At 38.6% G+C, this 23845-nt stretch overlaps 1 protein-coding gene across 6 annotated transcripts in view; it reads left to right on the top strand.

Moving 5' to 3' along the window:
- LOC145978718 (protein vein-like) overlaps positions 1-23845 on the top strand; it is a 210317-nt gene that overhangs the window by 148304 nt on the left and 38168 nt on the right. For all 6 annotated transcript variants that reach the window (XR_014440746.1, XR_014440744.1, XR_014440745.1 and 3 more), the window contains exon 3: positions 18070-18194. Coding sequence is in view for 3 of the 6 variants with exons in the window: in XM_083111543.1 (XP_082967669.1) it covers positions 18070-18194 (125 nt within the window). In the remaining 3 variants the exon portion in view is untranslated. The remainder of the gene's footprint in view (positions 1-18069; positions 18195-23845) is intronic.

Genomic DNA, 23845 nt, shown 5'->3' with positions numbered 1-23845 from the left:
GATGCTAATCTCACACTTTTGAATTTGTATGAATTTAAAATCCTCGTCATAGGGATGGTTAAGAGACGAGATGAGATCAAACTTTGTAGTATCACAGGCACGTCTAGAACTACACGTATTTCGGGTTGGGGTTATTATTATATTATAATATTACTATTATTACACCTAGAACACTTGGTTGGTTGGGACCCCAACCCGAAATACGTATAGTTCTAGACGTGCCTGCGACACACTACCAAGTTTGATCTCATCTCGTCTCTTTACCATCCCTATGACGAGGATTTTAAATTCATAAATTCATACATATTATAACAATAACAACAGCAAAACAACAAAATTTATAATTAATACATAAAAAGGTCAATATTTCCATTAAAGATCAATTAATAACAATTGATTTTATTACATCAAATCAATGGGTACCTGAAGGGTAAAGTCGGCTGGAGCGTGGTTCTGATCACATCACTTCCAAAATGACCGAGATCGATAATATTTGGGGCCATACCCCCACATCCCCTAAATGTGCTTTCATGGCACGGTGTTATATCAAAACTCTATGAGCACAATCTAAAATTTACATTATGTGGGTTCTGCGGAAATAATCAACTTCATATTATACAACAGGAAACAAGTATTTTTGTTATTCAATTTTGGACTTCATAAGTCTTTCGGGGGGGGGGGGGGGTTCCTCCTGGACCCCGTCTCTAAATACGTCCTTGGAGGCTCGGTAAATGCTTATCTCGTTCTCTGTTTCGTCTCGATTTGTAATCAGCCGTCTCGGTTTTTGAAGGGCAAGACTCAGTCTCAATTTCTAGTCTCAAAATTTGTGGTAACACGGTGTATAAAGGTAATTAAAACAAACATTTTCTTAATAACGTTTTTATCATTTTGAAGCCCCGTTTCGCAAACTGCCCTGAAAAGACTATATATTATCCTGAATATGTATGCAACATCGCGGCACAGGCTCACAAGTAACACTAATGATTGACTTTGGAAAATATCAACAAAATATAAAACGTCTGGAAATAATCATAATTATATCTGCTTTGTATCCCTTGCATATAGTAAAGTAATTTTGTATCAAGTATTTTTTTTAAAAAAAAATCATATCATATAGTCTGGAAATAGACAGAGAGTCACGAATACTAAGTCTCGGTCACGTCTCGATTTTATAGAGGTCTATCTGGTTGTACGTCTTATCTCGACAAATCTCCAAGTTCTGGTATCTTTCTCTTTTCGAGTTTTAACATGTCTATACACGCTTTTTGTAAAGCTTTGAAATTATAGATTAATCCCGGGTGAACTCATAGTTCAACGTGGAATCCAAAACCACTGAAAACTGTCCCTACCTGAATTCGTAATTTATATTTTCCTTATCATAAGTCTTGTATCTACCACTTCTGGCTAATCGCAACAATGAGTTCAAAATTTTGATTGGCTGACGAAGAGACGCTCGCAAAGGAACACACCCCCATCCCTAGGCTGGGAATCGAATCGGTGACATTCGGAGGCAAAGTCCTGAGTCGAACATTGAACGCTCACAGCCACCGAGATGGCTCGACTTCTTCATTACATTACTGCCTTTTTTAACACTAGCCTACCAGTACCGTACGAGAAACTTACTTACCTGATGGGGGCGGGGGGGGTCACAGGCCCACACTTTTTTATCACTGAATTGATTGATTGATTGATTGATTTGCTGTATTTTACTTCGCTTTTGTATCACTTTTGGCTAATTTGCAAAGATGGGAATGAGTGATGATATGATGAAATTGATGAATGGAAACTCACAAACATCCATGCCCAGGCCAGGATTCGAACCCGGAACCCCTGGCTTTTTATCACTAAAATTCAAGAAACCATTTTGTTATTAAATCACTGCTTCCTTTGTTGATTATGTATGTGCAGTTAATTAATAATTATAATAATTAAAAAATACAATAATTAATGAAAAATAATTACCAAAATGCAATATTGCATGCATATTTTACAATTCACTAAAACTTATAAAAATCAAAATAATTTGGCATTATTGCTTTTTTTTATTTATGTAGCTGCAGTTACTTATTAATTTTAATAATTACAAAAATTGCCATCATTAACAATCAATGTACACTGTCACTGGCATTAGTGTCTCGAATAACAGTCATTCAAATATGACGCCTGATAGGCCAACCCTATTTACTTTACGTTTATTTTTTTATGAACAAAAGTAATACAGAAATATTGGGAAACAATGTTATTAATTTTTGTATTTTTTTATAAAAATTTTCGCAACTGATAAATTGAAAAACTTGAGGTGGTTCCCCCTCGGGTAAGATAGGGTTAAGTACCTCCCTTCCTATACTCGTCGGCGCTTATTAACTGCCTGTTTCAAAAGATTATAATAGGAATACAACACGCATAATCTTGTAATCTGAAATGTTCTTTCTCATTCTTGGGAGGAAAAAAAAATACGAGCGTCTTCGGTTTTGCCTTCGGGAGCTGTCGTCCAATTATGTAGGTGACCGAGGAGGAACGAACAGGCGGATGGCCTGTTCAGTATCATTCACAGCACACTGACACGCATCACAGAGATCATGGAGAAAAAAAACACACAATGACGATGTCGTCACTTCTGTAAAAATACGTCCTTGAGTAGAGCGAGGGTTGCCACCGTGTGGTAGAATTGGCAACGTTGAGAGAGGGAGGTTCGGAGTATTTTAGTCCCAACCTCGGTCTGTCTGCCAGAGAAAGATATAGAGGAAGAACAACGCTAAATGCGGGCGGGGGGAGAGGCATGGCTATCCCAAATGTCATGTTTTTAAGTGGTTTCATGATCAACATTTGCACTCAAATTTTCCCAAAACCAGAAGAGAGAAGGACCCCTCCTCCCATTAGACTCAGGAAATGTGTAATTTTTCCAATATGTTTTTTGTCAAAAATATAATATATTTCTTAATTTATATATTTTTGTCATAAAGAAGGACATACACTTACATCTTACCTGAAAAGGGGAGGGGGGCTGTCAGGCCCACCACCCATATTTTTTAGATATTTGAACTGTGAACATTCATATAAATATTTATATAAATTACATTGTTCCCTAGGTTGTTAATAATATTTCTGCATTGCTTTTGTTCATAAATGTAATGTAAATAGTAGGCAAAATGCACTAGGTGGGCCTATCAAGCGCCATCTTTGAAGGCGTGTCCTTCGAGACACTCATGCCAGTGACAGTGTAAAATTGGCTCGCAATGATGGTATTTTTTGTAATTATTATAATTAATAAACAACTGCTCTTCTACAAAGAAAAAAAACATTAATGAAAAATTATGTTTTTCAAAGTTTTAGTAAATGGTAAAATGTGCGACATTCCTGCAATAATTGGTTATTACTTTTATTTAATAATGGTTATTCTTGTAATACTATAATTAATAAATTACACATATGTAATCAACAAAAGCAGTGATTCAATAACAAAATGGTTTCTTGAATTTTAATTATATAACAAAGTGTGGACCTCTGAGCCTCCCTTCAAATTTCCAAGGATCCTTCTACTCGTATTAACCTTCCTCCAAATATAGACACAAAAGTTTCTTCTTTGCCACAGAGTGCTTTCGGTCCCACTGCAACTTTTGCTGGATCATTCTATGTGAAGTCAACCTCATATATTTTGAGGCCACATGGGGTAGTGCAAAGTTAAAGATCCATTTCTTTCGTATTTCCGAAATTACAGGGATGGAAATTGTGCAATTTCCACCATTTTTTTCACCATCTTGTTAAATTTAAATTGCAATATTTCGGTAATCAGGATGCCCATAGAAATGATTCAGAAGCCGTTGGAAAGATATTGAATGGCTCTTTCACACGATATATTACATGCCTATGTGAAGAGTAAAAACAATTGAAGGTGGTGTAAAGAAGATTTGGGTAGCCATTTTCTAAAGAGCGGGTCTTTTATTATTATTATTATTATTATTATTATTATTATTATTTTGCTCGTTACTTTAAGTCAGTCTATAGCGATAACAAATCAAGCTACAAAGCAATATCCCACTCGGATAACACAACGAACTACTGGGCATGCTCCACATTGGTGAAATTCCCCTTACTGACGTGGAAGATGCAATGAAATCATTGAAACCTAAAAGATCAGTGGGTCCAGAAATGGTCCCTCCGTACGTAATATAAGGATGCTCGGAAAGCCTTAAATAGCCGCTACGCATCTTATTCACCCTGTCACTCTCCACCTGCGTGTTTCCGGAAATGTGGAAACTTTCTGAGGTGTGTCCCGTTCCAAAGACTTCCGACAAAGCTGCAACAACTATAGACCATTCGCTCTCATTTCAACTCTCGCCAAGCTCTTGGAACAAATCTTATGTAAATACATTTCCAGGCATCTTCATCCGATACTGTCCCCTCATCAGCATGGATTCATACCTAAACGATCGATTGTAACAAATTTATTAGAAATTTCCGACTGTATAACCTTGAATGCTTGACAAGAAAGAGCAAGTTGATGTAATTTAGGTATACTGATATTTTAAAGGCGTTCGATCTTGTTGATCATCATACACTTCTCCAAGAGCTTTACCATCTTAACCTCTCGGTCCGTGTTTTAAAACTTATCTCCTCCTACCTTAAAGACTGGAAACAGTATGTTAGATATGATAATAGCGTGTCTACTGTATTTCAGACCTCCTCGGGTGTCCCGCAAGGATCGAACCTTGGACCACTGATTGTTAACAATCTCCCAGAATGTCTACTGCATTCAAAAAAACTCCTGTATGCAGACGACCTGAAAATATTTAAGTCTATAACGAACGATAACGATGTCTTGGAACTGCAAAATGACATTGGAAACCTCGTAGAATAGTGCACTCAAAACAAACTAAAACTCAATTATAGCAAATGTAAAATTACGACTTTCAGAATGTCTACTGCATTCTAAAAAACTCCTGTACGCAGACGACCTGAAAATATTTAAGTCTATAACAAACGATAACGATGCCTTGGAACTGCAAAATGACATTGGAAACCTCGTAGAATAGTGCACTCAAAACAAACTAAAACTCAATTATAGCAAATGTAAAATTATGACTTTCACTCGGAAAAAAACCCTATATGCACACTTACACAATCAGTGACCACACATTACACAGAGTCTCAAGCTATAAAGATCTGGGTGTTCATTTTGAATAAAATAACAGTTTCCGAAGACACATCGACCACATTGTGAAGGAAGGTTACAGAAACCTTCGATTTATAATGAGAACGAGAAACGACTTTAAGACGACAGAAACATTCGAAATGCTGTACAATACGTACGTAAGGCCGAAATTGGAATACGCGTCTATCGTCTGGTCTCCACAAAACCTAAATGAAACCAACAGAATTGAGAATGTACAAACAAGTTCCTTCGATTACTAAAACTGAAAGAAGACGGCGTTCACCCCAAGTATACTCCTTATGACAAAAAAAAAAAAAAAACTTCCACGTACAATCCCTATACGATAGAAGAAATTAGCATCAGTTGCTATTTTTACATAAACTTCTAAACAACTCATTAGACTCCTCTCAACTGCTCCCAGAAATCCCTTTTTATGTTCCATATAGTAAGGTAAGACCGCGGAGAGACCTGTTTCAAGTAGCGAGAGCTCTAACAAAGTCAGCCAATGCGGCACCCACTCGGAATATGTGTAGGTTGTACAACGAAATTGCAAAATCATATGATAATTGATATTGATTGATATGTTGTTTTAAGTCCACTTTATACACAGTAAGGCTAATCGGGACTGGACCCACAGTTTAAAGTGGGATCCGAACCACTTGTGCCTCCACCAGGTATTCCACCCGGGACCCTTTTCAAAATCATATGATAAGATGGACGGACATCTTTCAAAGCTTACGAAAGTTCAAAAGGAAAAACTTGCTTCAAAACAAGTTTTGACGTTATTTAGCAGATCAGTAATTTTCTATGTACATACTTGGTTTGATCAGGTGAAAGAATTGATGTTAAATACCATTTTCTTGCTATTTCCTATTATTATTTCTATACCTCATCATTTATATGTAACGTGTGGCTCATAAGTTTTTCATTGGTTGTTTTGTCTTTCTCTGCATCTATTCTTGTCATATCATGTGTAAGATTTAACCTCACTTGTCAGGTTGCTATTTTCTATTTCTTTTTCATATTACTTTTTATAATAATTTTTATATTACTTTAACACATATTATCATATTATTGTACCTTATCGATTCTGTTGATTGCATACTCTGTGTAACAAACAAAGTAATAATATAAGACACTGTAAATGGGCATTTCCCTGTAGTGTCATGTCTTTAAATAAATAAATAAATAAATAAATGTCATACATGCACTATTGATAATAACCCTTTGCGCAACAGCCCGTGAGAGCCAGCGTCTATCTATCGACTACCGCCCTCAATCCCATCTGACAACGTTGGAGATCATCCAACCAGTTACGGGGCGAAGTGTGGTCAGCACGACGAACCCTAGTCGTTGTTGTAAGTTTTCATGACCGAGCTACGCTACTCATTCGTAGCTCCCCAATTTTCTCAGGATGGTGGGTGGCCACCGGTCCCATGCACTGGCCGAAATCTCAGGAGAAAGGTTGTTACGCTTCCCATGTGAAGGGGAAGTGAGAGCAGGAAACAAATGACTGTGCACTTTAGTCCTCGAGTTTGCCGGGGGAATTCTTATCTTGGTCGAGCTGTAGCGTTACTTCATTTATCTAATGTCGTTATTCCCAATGGTACAGCCAGCCACCGTCAATAAAAATGGGATATTCGGTTTCCTAAAAGGCGATATGTGTGTTGCCTAACTCTAAGGCGGTGGTAGACGTTGTCATTGAAAATTTGCTATTATAATCCACTTATCGCCGTAGAGTTAGGCAACATACATAACACCTTGCAGGAAAGCGAGCATTTCAGGATCTAGGTGCACCAATTGTATTGCTGGTGACTGTACATACAAGTGCAACTGTAAAGTACCCGGACTACAAAGACACATTAATTGCCGCAGAGGCGTCTCCTGAAAACATGCTGCGCATACGTCAATTGTGGGAAAAAGGACAGCTTGCTCTGCGACGACATTAATGAGCATTTCTACATTCTAATTTCTTCATATAGGAGAAGTATTTATTTTACACGAGAGCGCTCAACTAAGCTTATATTACATTTCTTGGATCTGAAGTGACGCATGCGTCAATTGTGGGAAAATAATTATTAGTTCCTTTCACTTCAGATCCAAGAAATGTAATATAAGCTTAGTTGAGCGCTCTCGTGTAAAATAAATACTTCCCCTATATGAAGAAATTAGAATGTAGAAATGCTCATTAATGTCGTCGCAGAGCAAGCTGTCCTTTTTCCCACAATTGACGCATGCGCAACATGCACCGCATGCGTTCAGGAGTCACCTCTGAATTGCCGCCATTTGAATTTGGAACCCCTCTCCCTTTACACACACACTCAGTAAAATCGTAAATACATAATTCCTTTTCATACACACCTCTACCACCAAGTACGGTAACAATAGGTATCCTACTTTTTCATTCAAATGTGCAAGTTTATTCCTTTCATTTCTGGTTCAGCAAAAGTGCAAGCAAGAGATGCCCACCCGACGTAGATTGTTCAAGTACTCAGTAGATAGGCGTACGCCGGAGACGTCAACTTGTCTGGCAGTGCTGGACTAAGTGTCTGCCGAGTGCACTCCCCCCCTCCCTCCTTTCCACTCCTCAACGCGACGTTGCCACGCACTTCTTTCCCCCCAGAAGGCAATTAGCGTGGAATAAGTTAACACATCAAGTACTGTTGTATATTTAGCTTGTCGCAGCCATATGTACTCTTCGAAATGGTCATCCGTCATTCTCGAGACTAAGCCTTAAAGGAGAAACTCCTTCAACAGCTGCTTAAAGGATTCTCATCACTACAAGGAGTTAGTTTTCAACGAAAATAGTTCCATTTGCGTAATCGAAGTAATAGAATTGTTTATTGTTAACATTAGAGATCATGTCTTCAATGGCCATTAATGAATATATGTGCTATTATTATGATTAAAGGGATAAAATTACATGAAGCTGAACACACACACACATTTATGTTGCGGTCTAGAAAGCCAGAGACTAACAGATATGGAGTTTTCACCCAGTGAAAATCTACATAGCAGAGCTTGGTCCTTAATAGGATATTGCGGTTCGGCGTTTAGTTTTAGTTGTATACTTGTGCATTTTTCTCTTCCTCATGCATACACACATGCACACACATATAGAGTTGCGGTGGTCTAGTGGTCCAGACCCGTCTTCGATTCTGAAGGTTGGTGGTTCCAGGTGAAATTTACCAGCAGTGACCTCGCATGGAGAGGCTCTGGCATTCACTCAGCCTCTAATAAATGAGTATGGGGGAACTTTTTGTGTAATCAGCACCACGCTCCGACATCACATCCACAAATGACCGAGATTGTGAATGTGTGGAGCCCTACCTCTACTTTTCCCACATGTCTTCACGTCATGTTGTAACGTGTAGCTTTTACTTTCTATGTATACGTATCTATGTACATACAGTTATGTATGTATAGGTTATGTTGTATCAGTCTAAGATAGAGAATAGTGGCTTGAAAGTTTATCACACGTTTTTCTAATTTACTGCTCATTTTGCCTGTTCGGCAAAGCTGAATCAAGTAAAATAATTTTCCATCTTTTACTTAGAATTAAACCACTTCATTAGTAACCGATGAGGGCATTTTAGAATATAATAGTCTATACATGATTAAATGCACATGTGCGTGATACTAATAATAATTTGATTGCAGTAATGCGACTGTTCTTATAAACTTATTTTTCTTGAGCACTTGCTGCCTATCAACTTTTAAGTTCACTAATGGCTTGAACACTTTTGATGCATTAAATTGTATAGAGAAGAAATAGTCATGCAAATTGCCTCGAATACGCGTAGTAGTGGTATATATTGTCGATCACTGAAATGTAATATCTTCTTAAATATACGTTATTAATTTTGTGTGCATTATGTAAGCATGAAAACTGTGTAGTAATTTTAGACGGTTGTATTTAATCGCTAAAATTCAATGGAGTATAATCAATATTTTGTATCGGCAAAACACGGCATTGACAAATCAAGGATCACCATAACATTTTGCGGTCCAACAACACTAAAACCCTAATGTTAAATATTAATGTTGTTTTTTTATTGCAGACATGCGGTTTTGATATATAATCAGTTCATATAGTTCGCATTGCAGTCAATTCCTTGCACAATAAAAACCTATCACACAATTATTTCAAACCCATTTCCCCTAATGGCTTATCAGCACCTGTCAATCAGATCTGACAGCTGTCCGCCATTTTAGTCGAAATGGGATATCCCGTCTCGCCTAATCCCATTTCGCCTAAACCAGTTGGGAGGGAAATATTGCAAGCTAGGGAAATTTTAACGGTGATCAAGGTCATGTGCCGATGCTAATTACGAACAGTCACATGAGCCAAATAGTCAGGTGTTGCTCCTAAAAAGGAGAATTGTCACACAATCTAGCAGCCGGGGGCGTTTGTCGTATTTTCTGTAGGATAAAAGATATTGAAGGGACACACTTATGATATTTTTTTAAAAAAAATAGATAATAAAATTGAACATGTCATAGGTTCCTAGGCAAACATTGAATCTCGGAAGTAGTTTTAGATGCGCACAATAATGCAGCAAGGGAACAATTTTGGCGACTGAAAGATGTCGTATAAATAACTATAGGACTCAAAGTACACAGGATAACCATGGATTGTTATTTGACGAGCTACGTTGGCGTAGATCAGTAATAGTCGCTGTATCTGCCTAAGGAATAAGCTAATTCCAATTTGCAAGCGTGCACGCATAGCAAGGTAACTCCAGGCAGCTGAAAGAATATTTTTAAGTTCGCCCTTGCTTTCCGATGTAATTACTGTGGAAATACTTGCTAACTCGTTTAACGTTTGGGGAAAGGGACTCAAGGTTTACTTTGACAAAAAGAGGGAACCAGGAGCTTTATATAGAGATCCCGTCCTTGTAAACTCATAGACAGCTCATTGAGTTCGTCGAAGAGGCGTGCCAAGAAAGCCAGCTGTATCAGCCAAGAGAGAGAGGGGGGAGGGTGGGGACAGACGATGAAGCTCCCCCGGACCACATGCACTCATTGTACTTGCACGCAGGTAATACTCAAATGTTCTGTAATGTATAAGAAGCTAATTCAAAAGCTATTATTTCTCTATTTTTCGGTAGCAGAGGAAAAGTTGACAAAAATTCGCAATGTCCATAATTTCCAATTTTTCAACTAAAAAGGCATATAAATTGTGTATGTAAAGTCTCTTCTAGATATCAAATTTCTTCTACGTAGCGTAAATATACGCTTTGACAGAAGCCGGTATAGAATATTAACAGACTGTAAATTTCATATTAGTCAATTAATTTTTATCCAAATAATGTATGAAGTGCTAAAGTTTATTCTTAACGCCTTCAAGATAAAATCATATGCATTCTAGCAAAGTTTGAATTACTAGACTATATGCCCTGCTAATAAAATATAGCATTGTTATTATTCTTTTATATTTCTTTACAATTTATCCCAAGTGCAACGTTGTCTGGAAGTGTCCCAAAGGTTTAAGTAATTTGATTTATCTGAATAGAAGTGCACTTTCTATTTTTATATTTTAAAAAAAGGAAAGATAGGAAACAATCAGTGCTTCTTCAATTATAACATGACTAGGCGGGGTTTCATGTGACATCAGGATGCGCACAGCCGCCATGTTTGAGGCCAATTTTATTTGTCGTTTTCAAGTAAATATCCATCACGTAGCGTTCGTTACATCTGCACCAACTGCACGTTTGTTTTAAATCACGATTGTGTGTGTTAGTATCTCCCGCCCGTCAAGCTTCAATTCCTTAATCGTACAAGAACTGGCCTCAATCATGGCTGCTCGAAGCCACAAAGCAACAGTTTGTGACGTAGGTGAAACACACCTATACGATCCTTTCACAATTCTTATACTAAATGAGGTGCATTGTACAGTTGAAGGATTGAATCACATCAAAATTTCTGAAGTATGAGGTAAGTTGAATGAGTATATTTTTGTGATTGGTCATTCGTACGAGACACGCAAGTGAAATTCTCATACACATGCAGATATAGCTGCCGTGATATATTTGCTGTACCAGAGTTTTGACATCATAGTCGTTTCGGTTGCCATTGTAGGATGTAGTTCACTGTTACTATAACCCTCTGCCCACAAATGCATTGAATGTGCTGGTAACATTGCAACTGATGTCATGCCTGGATTTGATTGGCTGTTATGCTCAGAGCCGCCAGGGGGAAACGAGCACGGTTTGTCTTGAGGCAACGGTCACTGGGGAAAGAGCGGTGTAGCTCTGACTGTAAACGTGTATGGTAAGTGTGGCGATATGATGGGGAATTTACGTAGTGTGGTTCCTTTAAAATTCTGTAGTTTATTTGTTCATTTCTTTACCCTATATTAGGTTTTTGTTATTCTAACTTCTAATTAAATTAATATTAGTTTGGGTATTGAGGAACCTATTCTTAGAATTCTCGGTCGTATGGCCGCATTCACTATACACGCATTGACCCCTAATTACTTGTCAATTTAAGTTGTAGAATATAAATTTCAGTTGCATATCATACAGTTGTGTGATTATGGATATATAAAGAAAGGGAATTTATTTACTTTTTGATTGTTACAATTCTATAAAAGTACTTTGCACTGTTAAAATAAAAAGGAAAAGATCTAAGTTTCTGGTTTTGAATTCGTAACTAATTTCCTAGAATAATGGACTCTGATAACAGCTTGCTTTCACTGTGCCTCTTCTGTATGGTAGATCCTGCTTTATGCAGTTGAGGTTGAGCGTGTTGAATATGAGTAAATGGGCCTTTTTTACAGCTTAGTTGCCAGTTGTCCAAATCCGAGACGGCTGGTCTCATAGACTGTCCGTGACCCACACCTGCTTCTCTCATCTGATCACACCATTAATGTTTGAATTTTATATCCAGATCGGAGGTTGCATAATTTTCATAGATTAAGACCGAAACATCTCTTTATTTTTATGATCATGAATACTCTCACAGCTGAGCTAGTACATTCTATGTTGCTTTAGATTTTGCACAAGGATTTGGGTAGAACCACGGAAGAAATCAGAGTGTAGGAACTTCTTGAGGTAGACGAGGATGCAAAATTACTTTCTCTCCTATCACCCACGCACACAAACACACTACAAGAATCCGGTCAGTCGTTGTAGGCAACCGCTTTAACGCTTCTGTAGAAAGGGTGGCGTAAAGGTAAGGCGGAACAGCTTTCGACTTGGAGAAACATTCTTACACTAAACAAGAAAACAGTATCTTTGTAAGCTTTTCAGCAATAAACGAAATATCGATTCTTAAGACAGAACATGCCCATAAGTGCACAGAGGAGTGCGGTAACACAGGTTTAAAATATGTAGTCAGCAGAGGTATTTCGCAGTTCTCAGCGTCAAGAATTTAATACTAACATTTCGACTGCTCTCATTGTTGGCACAGACCAAACACAAAATTCCAATTTTTCTATTAACTAAACAAATTATCCGAAAATGTCACCTCAAATTAAGATATACCAATTTATTATGCATTAGAAACAAAAGACTCATCATATGAAGGAAAATATATTAATTCTACATTGTCAGCAAAATTACTAGAATGAGCCACAAGTAAAGAACCAATCTTTAAATATCTGTATATTCCATGACCCCACCCCCTGCTAAAAATATTACAAACTTAGACGCAGGAGCGCACTGGTCCATGGGACAAGTATTTGCCTCCTGTCATGATGAAATTTTGGACTCACTAGTACTGATACAGAAAAAATTAAAATTCAGTGTAACATGTTTGATATAAGAAGTAAACACTGGCTGAAAAGAAAAAATAAATTCCCTTTATACAGAGATTGGGGAGAATACCTGAAGTGGGGGTCCTAGTTGTTGAAATTGGCTCCCGTAGGATAAAAAGAACAGCATTATTCAATACCAGACAACCCGATTGGTCATAGACATCTTCAACAATGTTAGATATTTTAAAACCAAATTCTACAAAAGTTAAAATCTTTGCGATCTTGAATTGAGCGGGTCTCGAGTAAAAATTTCGTATTTCTCTCGTTGAAGATTATTATTCAATTCGTAGTGTGGTGACGGGCAAACTGACATACACGCCTTGTTTTCAATTATTTGTTCAGTAATGTGCAGCAGAATATAATATCTTGATTCCTATCTCGCGAAGAAATAGTAAAATTGCAGAAGACATTTATAAAACAGTAAATAATGCATACAAGTCTACATTTTTCGTATATCGAATAAATCACTTCTCACCAACATATGTTGTGCCCGAAATCATTCCTGAAGAGTAAGGAGGGAGAAAATACTTAAGTGTGAATTTTTTAATGCGTGAATTTTTGAATTTTTACGACTCCACGTTGTCAGTTGCAAACATTCCTCTTCCAAGAGGGGGACAGGGACAAGTAGAAACTTGGACGCTCCGAGTAGGTTAACAAGGATCGTATTTTCCGTATGCCTACTAACGTTAGCATTCGGCGCATAAAGTTGTCGTCTCCGTCCTTATGCAATTTGGGCACCTGTTGTCGGTCCTGGCCAAGAGACACACGGATTGGTTCCAAATGGCTGGCTCTGATAAAAGGGGGAAACATATTTTACAGTACTTCAACACATGCAATTTGGTCCACATTTTTTCCCCGCAGAATTTGGTGATAATTTAAAATATGTTGCATTTTTTAACTGATTCATGTAGATCCGTTGCCAAATGACTGTCGGTATGTTGTAGAGTAAACACGTATTGCGAGATATAATGCGCGGTAAAGAGAAAACAGCGGAAGAATTGCGAGATATTATTATATAACATCCAAGCAATGGTTTCTAAAGAGGTTAAGGGTGGATTTAAATTAAGCCATATTATTTTAATGTTACTTGTACGGTACAGATTAATCTTTGCAATTTGTGTCTGCACTGATTGATTTTTACAAGAACAGAACACGTTGGACGCCACAACTAGAAACAATATATATATTTTCATGAACTTAAACGAACAGAAGAACTTCTGGGAAAGAAATGTGTGTATATTTGTTTTCCTTCATTGGTGTTGCCGATTATGTCAATGACGCTGTAACTCGATAAAAACGAAATACTTTATCACATGAAAAACTTATACGTTGCTTATCTCTTCATTCATCAGCCAAGTAAGAACTTTTGTTGTTAATTCTCATTACTATTTGACAATAGCACAATACTTTCACATGCTAATGGTACACTCATCTCAATTAGTACTTCGGCAAATTGTTTCTTTATACAACATATTTGCGAAGATACAATTCAATTTACAGGTGTATCAATTTACGCTGTATAAAACACACCTTATTACTAACTTCGTTGACCCTGTACATCATTTGGCAGAAATAGTAGGAGTTTGCAAAGTATATACCACGTACTTGAAACACTTGTAATGTGTGTGTGCGTGTGTGTATTATCTGAAGTTTTCAAAAATAACGGTTTGGGGTTTACGAGGAAAAAAACCTTTTTTCTCTCTGTATATACGCCGGATGCACGAAAACACATACAGGGTTGGGAGACACAACTTCAACAAATGTTATGTGGTGGCAGATACCATGAGTTGAATTGAATTGGTGTTTTATGTTCACTTTGTGCACAGTAAGGCTAATCGGGACTGGACCTACAGTTAAAAATAGAATCCTAACCACTTAGTGCCTCCACCGGGAATCGAACGGAAGATACAACGAAACAAATAATGTTTCCTAATAAGCATTACCTAGAAAGCGCTTAGTTTCTGCGCTGAAATCACTTTATATTATCCCGTACTTACGCAACCCAACATAACATGCTGGTACAGGTCCAACTTAAAGTAGCGTTCCTTGTTAACAGAGACGGTTTTAAAACAATAGCTTGGGAGTTTGCAAGCAATAAAAAAAGTAAAGTAAAGTGCTCCCCTGTGCATTGCACCAAGCCATGAAGGCGTATAGAACCCCACACTTTCTTGACTTCGGCCGAGCTGGGGGTGATGTGATCAGCACCACGCCCCTGGCCGCCTTCACCCCCCTGAGTTTCCTCCAGGTACCCACTTTATACGACGCTGGGTGGGCGCCGGAGCCGCTTGAACAGGTTGAAAAAGTCCTTGTTCTCCCCCGCCGGAGATCGAACCTGGGTCTCTCACATGGTAGTCAGACGCCCTAACGACTGAGCTACCGCGGTTCCTGTTTGCAAAACAATAGTCAAAGTTATAATGTTACTTCCGAAGTTTGAAAACGACTGTAGATTTGACAAACTTTGTTTTAAGCACGCTTCACTTTGTCTTAAGATAGTCTAGAGTGTAGAGTGGAATTCGAACCACTACGTAATTGCCTGCTTGCAATTCGAATTACATTTTACCTATAATAAAGTAACTGTGAAAATAACTTAGATACTTTTGAAAGTGACAATAACTGTAACCAAGTAACTTATTCAATGTAACCTACTTACTTTTGGGGAGAAGTAACTCAATTCCCTTGAAAAGTAAATTTACAGGCTATGTTAGCACAGTGGCTATGCAACTGTCTCAGTAACACTATTTAATAGAGACAAGACAAATAAAAAAGTTCCTTCATACGCACCTTATCAAGAGTTGATGTTACCCTACCTCTCCATTCATACTACCCATGGTTGCGATTCACAAATCTCTTTCTGGTTGACTCCCCCTCTCCTTTTTCGGATATTTTGCTTAGAACATTCACGCTATTACGTTTCCAAAGAGATGAAAATAGCCTGGTGTTCGCACATACTCTGTACATTATTTTTTTAATGTTGTGGATTACCTTCTGGGAATCGTAAGTACAATTTTTATCTTTATGTTCAATCAACAGTTGAATACGTTCATTTAAAAATGAAGGAAGTTGGGGCAAAAATAATTTGACTTTCTTAAATTGATTCTTTGTACTTCATGTCTCAAACTTTTTGATCATCCCTCATATATTAAGGTGGAATTCGATTTAAAAAGAAACTTTAAAATGTACTTTATATTACATAAGAAAACTTTTAAATAGTCTCATCATTTCCGGTGGGGTGAGGTTTTAAGCCCTTAGCCCATGGTCTAGATGTTGTATTAGCACTATATGTACGTACATATGTATGTATCGAACTAACTCTCTAGCCTTCTTAAAACCGAAGATTTATGGCTGCAACAACACAAATCTGTCCCTATCTTGGGCATGATCAATCCAATCTTTCCATCCTTACCGATTTCCTGTAGGTCCATCTCAACGTTACCCTCCATCTTCGTCTTGGCCTTCCTGAAAGTCTCTCGATCAGGTTTCCCAACAAGAATCCTGCAAACTCTTCTTTCCTCTCCCATTCGTGCCACATGGTCTGCCCACCTAAGCCTTCTGGATTTAATTATTCTAATAATATTTGGACATGAATACATATTATGCAGTTCTAAGTTATGTAACCTTCTCCTCTCTGCTCATGCCTTTTAGGTTCAAATATTTTTCTAAGGATTTCATTTTCAAATACTCTTAATTTATGTGTATACAGGGTGAACCGAAACTATAGGGACAAACTTCAGGAGATGATTCCTGACAGGAAAAGGAACAAAAAAGTTCATATCAACATATGTCCGGCAACGCTTATTTGCCAAGGTAGATGGCACTGAAGAACGACATCATCCTCTCATAACAACACTCACATTGTGCTCTTTTGTGTTGTAGATTGTGTGATTAGAGATACGTCGAAGAACCATGGTCCGTTATTCATAACAGGAACAAGCCGAGATGGTTTTCGTATACGGTCAAGTAGATGGAAACGATCGAGAGGCCGCACGGATTTATCGAGCCACGTACAGACAGCACCACTGGGGCCTTCCATACAGGCGAACGTGGATGGCGGCCGCTGCATGTGCGTACACCAGATCTGGAGCAACATGTGCTACACGATATTGAGAACAACCCCAGTACAAGCTCCAGGCAAGTGGCCCGCCAGCATGGTGTAAGCCAAGCGACGGTGTTGTGTATCTTGCATGAAAACCGCTACTATCCCTATCACCTGCAACGTGTGCAGGGATTATCACCAGCGGATTTTCCTCCAAGGGAACGGTTTTTGCAACAGGCCACCACCATATTGGGTTTTCGGTCGTCAGTCCTCTTCTCCGATGAAGCGACCTTTGGTAGAGATGGAATACAATCGTCATCTGTGGGCTACAGCCAATCCTCGAGGAATGTTTGAATCGTCTCATCAGTCATCAGCAACGGTTCAGCATCAAAGTTTGGGCAGGGATTATTGGCGACCACCTACTTGAACCATTTGTTCTTCCACAACACCTTAGCGGACAGACGTATCTGCCTCTTTTGCTTCAGAATGTCCCTTTGGCAATACGACAGGAATGTGGCTGATGCATGATGGAGCGCCAGCCCACTTTCGCATTATTGTTCGTCAACGCCTCAACAACATCTTTCCCAGAAGATGGATCGGACGAGTAGGTCTTGTGGCATGGCCCGCTCGATCACCAGACGGTTTAACCCCCTTGATTTTTCCTTGTGGGGCCATCTGAAAAGTGTTGTGTATGCTGAGCCAGTTCCTGATGTGCAGACCCTTGAACAGCTGTCCGTGTAGCCTGTGACGCTATTCGGGTACAGGCTGGAACATTCGAACAAGTGAGGCAATCCATGATGCGATGTGTGGACGCTTCCATTGCATCCCATGGAGACCACTTTGAACACATGTTGTAACATGGATGAAAGGTATGGCATGTAATGTGTACCGGTACTAATTGCTTTATTGCAGGCTCACCGTCTATTTCCGGACATGTTGATATGAACTTTTTTTGTTCCTCCTGAAGTTTGTCCTTATAGTTTCTGTTCACCCTATACACAAGGATTATTTTTAAAGTATTGCTAATGATTCCAAGTTTTCCCGGTAGGTAATTCTTGGTTCGTATTTGAATTTCATTTTGAAGTTATGAGTAAGCAGTCACTGATAATCGATTTCCCATTGCAGGAAGCGATCTACGCTGGTGATTCCTTGTTTCAAGCCGGAGGACGCGGGCGTCTACGAGTGCAGAGCCACCAGTGCAACGAAAAGAGAAGCTTCCACTTTCGCTAATATATCACTCACACGGCCAGGTACGGTTTCTCTTACAGATGGTTAAATGTAAAAACTAATTGTATCTATGAGTAGATTCCTCACTTTTACAGTGCGATAAACAGTGACAGGATTTTAAAATCTTCACACATTTCTTTTCCCAGCACAATATTGTCTTATACAGGGTGTACTAGAAGTGATAGCGCAAACTGAAACAGTGAAAACTACACGATAGTAGAAGGAAAAAAAGTCTCAGTAAACATGTTGGTCGGAAATGAACCGTTTGCGATATAATTGCACATGTATGATTACGATCCACAACTGACTTCATTGTTTGAACACATTGAGGTGTCATAACAAAAATAGAATTTAGGCTACAAACAATCAAGGCAGTAGCGCATCGAAACTCTACATTCGAAATTATTAAAATAATGGAGGCACATTGCCCAGTGGACCCTTTCCCAATTGGACTATCTATGTCTTGGTGCGCATTTTGTAATTTTTGAGATTTTTATGATTACGTTCGGTAAAACACTTCCTTCACTCTGAGAGTCAGTAATCACAGCTTATCCAATTATAATTGCGATTGCCATTGTAAATACCGGCGCCTTGCGTAATTGGAAATGTTTCGCAGACGATATTTGTTTTCCAATGTCATGGAAATGCAATGAAAGTTCTTGCTTAGCAACATTGTTGGGAGTGCGCCCGTTCGTAAATTACGGCGTTCACCAAAGGCCCCCTATGTATAGCCTCTCCCACTCTAACCTCAGACTGCAGAGAAAGCACAGATTCCGCCCGGCGCCAAGCGCTGACTAAACAATAACCTTTCCCACGGGGCAAGCAAAATAAACTCCTCCTTGCTTGGAGAAAGCAGAGCGGCAATCGCCTCAGCGAGATCACTGAATGATCTTCCCCCGCTCCTCATCATCTTTCAGCGGGGGGGAAGTAACGTCTTGCTCTAACTGCGAAAACAACCACGAGAGGTCATTGTCTGCCACGTTTGACCTAACGAATATGTTTCTTACCTTATCTTTTCCTTTTCTTCCCTTCTACGCTACTTTCAATTAGATGCGCGGCACGGACTATTAAGCTAGCAAACCTTTAAATTTGAGAAAAAAGAAATATATATAGTTCACTGAAAGTCGCCGAGGATAATCGCTTTCAGTTGCAGTCAAATGTGCAGTTTGAAGACAATAAATATTTCTTACGCAGCAACATTGCTTTAAAATATTACTCTAGATAATTGCTGGTTCCTAATTAATTGGGGAACAATGACTGTTGCTGATGTTAGAAGTATCCATCCCGCTACTTGCTCTAAGAATACAGAGCATACAAGCAGAAACAATAGCTTATTGGGTAATTTTTGTGCTAGTTCTCCCTCACATGGTTTACTACTACTTCTGAATACTCATCTGTCCCTCTAATTCCTTGAGCCAATGAAACATGCATTTAAAACATTGTTCATGTACTCTCGACTGTTGTGTTTTACATGACCTTGTTCTTTTTCACTTCTTGAGTTTCATTTTTTTATCGTCAGGATTAAATTGTTTACGTTCATTTTTTGCCGGTAAGGTTTGGGTTTCCGAACTATCCATTAGCCAAGATCTCAATGGTGACAACTGCCTTTTTGTTATTCTCTATTCAAACACAAGTGACAAGCGACGCTCGACACACGTTTGAAAACTAACCAATCAGGGAGCGATGCAGGATTTTTACAGAGTTGTCATATACTTTATCAACCTTACTTGAAATTATGACAGATGAAATTATGCGTGAAATATATAATTTCAGACTGACATTCATTTTCCAGGGGGATCAAGAGCCTCCCTCTCTGGAGGCCCGTGAATCAAATGCAAGCTTTCACATTTGTCGCTTGTCCTTCGTCACTTCCATTGAAAGCTTCTTAAGGTGTGGATATCTGTGTTTGTTTTATTGCCGACTTCATTATAATCACTTATCTATTCGCATTATCTCTAATAGCTAAAGTTCGTTAAGTCGCTTGTGTCATTATCGAAGAACGTCAGACATAAATTGCGGAAAGTGCGGAAGTAACCATGCCTCTTGCAAGGATTCAAATGATTATCCTTCCAAGAATTGCCACATATGATAGGCTATTGGTTCAGATCAGTGGTCGAATTGAACATTTTACTTGGGAGTGGGAGTGAGGAGGGAGATACCATAGGTTGCTCGATTCAACTATATACAAGAAATGTAGGCATATATTCACAGCAAAATTCGTTTATTCATACACATATCTTTCTGCTGATTTTGCAACGGGTGTACTAGTCAGTTTATTGTTCCACAACAATTGTTTGTACTATATTAACATTTGTTGATTTGAAACTTCCTTTTTAATGCGAATCAACTCCGTAGTCTATTGCAAGTGTATAATGGAATGAAAGGCCTAGCAGTGGTGTAATTTTCTTTTCTTATAAACTTGTTGAATTGAATTTATCAACATACATTACTCTGTTCTAGCCAATAACAACAATGAAACTATTCTTGAGGACTCCATGATCATAAACTTCCTACAAACCGTCAATTTCGCATTACTTGTGTGCATTATATTGGATTAAAATATTCATAATGAACTGATTTCATACAATTATGAAGAACTTTGTGCTGTCTGCTAATAAATGAAAAAAGTAACCTTGAGTATGATGATGATGATTTAGCGTGAATGCATGAGAAGCATTAACGAAAATATGTTACGTGTGTGACACTTTAAAAATGGAGCAAACTTTGACTTCATTTGTCTGCAATGCATATAGTCTACAGAATTTTTGTTGGTGAAATATGCAAATTTATATGCATTCACAAACATTTAAGCCTTAATGCAATTAAAAAACAATAATTATTTTCAGATTAATTAATTTTGTTATTTACATGAAGTATGATATATATATATATAGGGGAAGATGGATAAAAATCGTCCTTGGCAGGGAAAAAGGATGCTTGGGATACTTGGTGAAATTGTGGGATGAAATCCATTGCACCACCCTGTTAATTGGCATCCTGGTTCAGATATTCAAAAGTTGCACCTGCGCGCACGCGTGTGTATAGCAAGTGTGAGGTGGTCGCTTACAACCGACGCCGTCTTGGCAGTCCCCTGTACCGATGCTCGCCAGGTTGAATCACACAAACGGGACGCTACGTCATTCATGCGTCTGATGTAGACTGCACGGATCCAAAATAACGTCAAGTCTGGCTGCTCCTTCTAACGATGTGACGCTCTCTCTGTACAGCGATGCCAGGAAGGAAGCGTCCAAATTGAAGGACAAACTAAATGAATCCGAAGAACTTGATGCTTCTTTTTCCCCGCGGAGCCAGAAATTGATATGGAGTTATGGATCCCCGCGGTTTCAAATTTCACCTAAAGCATTCAATCGCACACTGAATATAAATAGGGACAGTTCTTCAAAGTTACACATGTTTACCGGGCGGCGTTACATGTTAGATATATAAAATATTAGCAATTACGGTATAAGCGAGAGATATGGATTGATTGGATTTACACTATGTTACCGAACTCCCCCACCACCTCCTGGCTATCCCACATTTTTCGATATACTGCTTTACAGTCAGAAAATATTTCAAGGTAAAAAGAGTTCCGTTGCATTATCTAGAGAAATTCGTTCCAGGAAAGAAAGAACTAACGTTTCTGCTGCAATCTACGGAGGAACTGATCAAGTTTTTGTATGTATTCTTAAGATGTAGTTTGTGAACGTCTGCCAGGAAGGAGTTTTCGCAAAAATGGTGCAAGTTGTATGTATGAGCATTGATGAACTGAGTAGTGAATGCGATAACTTTGTTGGTAAACCCATATTCACAAATGAGGCTATATTTCACTTTTATGGGAAGATAAGCACACACGATGTTCGAATATGGGGTGTGAAATCCACTCGTGATTGTTGAAAATCGATGGAACTACCCCGAAGTGATGTTGTCAGAGGAAAGGGTGACGCCGCCCCCTCCCTCCCTTTCGCCGAACAAGTAGTGACCGGAACAATATTTCTTGATATGTTAACAGAATGGCTTATCTCACAGCTAAGTAATGACAGTGGTACCTACATTACGCAGTTGGACGGGGGCTCGCTCGATTTTCACATGGAAGTGCGGAATTTCTTGAACAACACCCAGCCTCAGCGGTGAAACGGCCGCGGAGATGAAGATGATCATTATATCTTACCCTGGCAACCTCGCTCCCCTGACCCTTCACTCTCTGATTTTTCTTCTTGTCTGGGTTTGCTTAAAGGACGCTGCTTATGTTCAACCTCTACCTCAGCCCAAACCTTCTCACTACCACTAGCCGCCATTTCGTAAAAACTGCCTCCTGGCGGGCATTGATTAAACTACACGTTAAGAATGAGAGACACATAAAAGTTAGTTTGGGTCAGTTTCTTAATAGATTGCAGCAATAACATTAGTTTTTTTATGTAACATTTTATCAATAATAGCTCATCAAACCCCGACAATCATTTTTGAAAGCCCTGTATATATCACACACGCTTCACATGAAGATTATGAAAACGGATTTAACCGTTAAATTGCTTGGAAAAAAAAAGTGATAAATGTAAATGGAATTGCTACTATTTTTGTATTGGACATTATAAAGTTATTTCCAAAAATGTTGGAGTACTATGGAAACATACGTTAAAAGTGAAGTCATTGATGTGATAATACATAAAGATACCAAATGGATGATTTTTATTCTATGCGTTTTAAAAATATTCATATAGTTCTCGACTTTTGTCTCACCTTGTAGTTCATGCATTGTATGCTTGGCTCCAACTCTTATAAAATTTTAAATCGAGGATTGTTTACCATAAATATTATTCCACTCCATTTTACTGTAGGGTAAACGAGATTTTCTTTTCTATATTCGCGTGCAAAAATATGGAGCAGACTAGATAGAAGAGAAAGGAAAACAAACTCGCTCCAAGTAAGCAACCTAGCAACAAGCTTCAATCACCTTCGTCTATAGAACAGACACCACAAACTGCCTTTTTTTCCTCCTCTTTCGCAAATCATGTAAACTCCGTCGCTCAATGTTGCCAGGTTTCAACGTTTCGCCGTCCAAACACCACGTAATGGTCGTTTTTTTAGCTTCTTAAGACATGATGATGACATAAAACGTATGATTGACTGCAGAGAACAAATATTATATGGATATTTCTAAGATTTGATACATGTGGGCTGGGTCTTAAGGCTGCATGCCATTGGGAGATTGGAGGGGTGTATAAAAACTGGAACTACGTTCTACGTTGCTTTGAATTTTTCGGTCGAGGACAAGCAATATAACTACTCAACTGATGAAGTTGGACCTTCCTTCTGACAGGTAACAACAACTGTACTGCCCAATACCTTCCCCAATATCAACCGAACGTTTCAGACCTCAGCGAGGAAGAGGCGACCGCCTATAGTTCCATTAAATTATCGTCCAATATTGTTCCTGATTGTTTCCAAGCCATACAAGGAACCATTCGAGGGATAATGCCTTATCCTTGCTATTTCTCTTTGGATGAATGTTTATGAAGTCTTAGTAATAGGAGGAAAATATTAGAAAACGTTTACTTCACAGAGCGATCCAATAAAGTGTAAACCTCAGCGTTGGTGTTTGTGTCGTAAAGTGTCAATGAAGGAAGCACACAAATGTTTCCGTAATTATTTTAAAAAGTTATTTACATACCAG

The sequence above is a fragment of the Lepisma saccharinum genome, chromosome 1, assembly GCF_977018435.1.
Source record: "Lepisma saccharinum chromosome 1, izLepSacc3.1, whole genome shotgun sequence".
NCBI classification, from domain to species: Eukaryota; Metazoa; Arthropoda; class Insecta; order Zygentoma; family Lepismatidae; genus Lepisma; species Lepisma saccharinum.
This window is presented reverse-complemented; position numbering and strand designations above follow the sequence as displayed.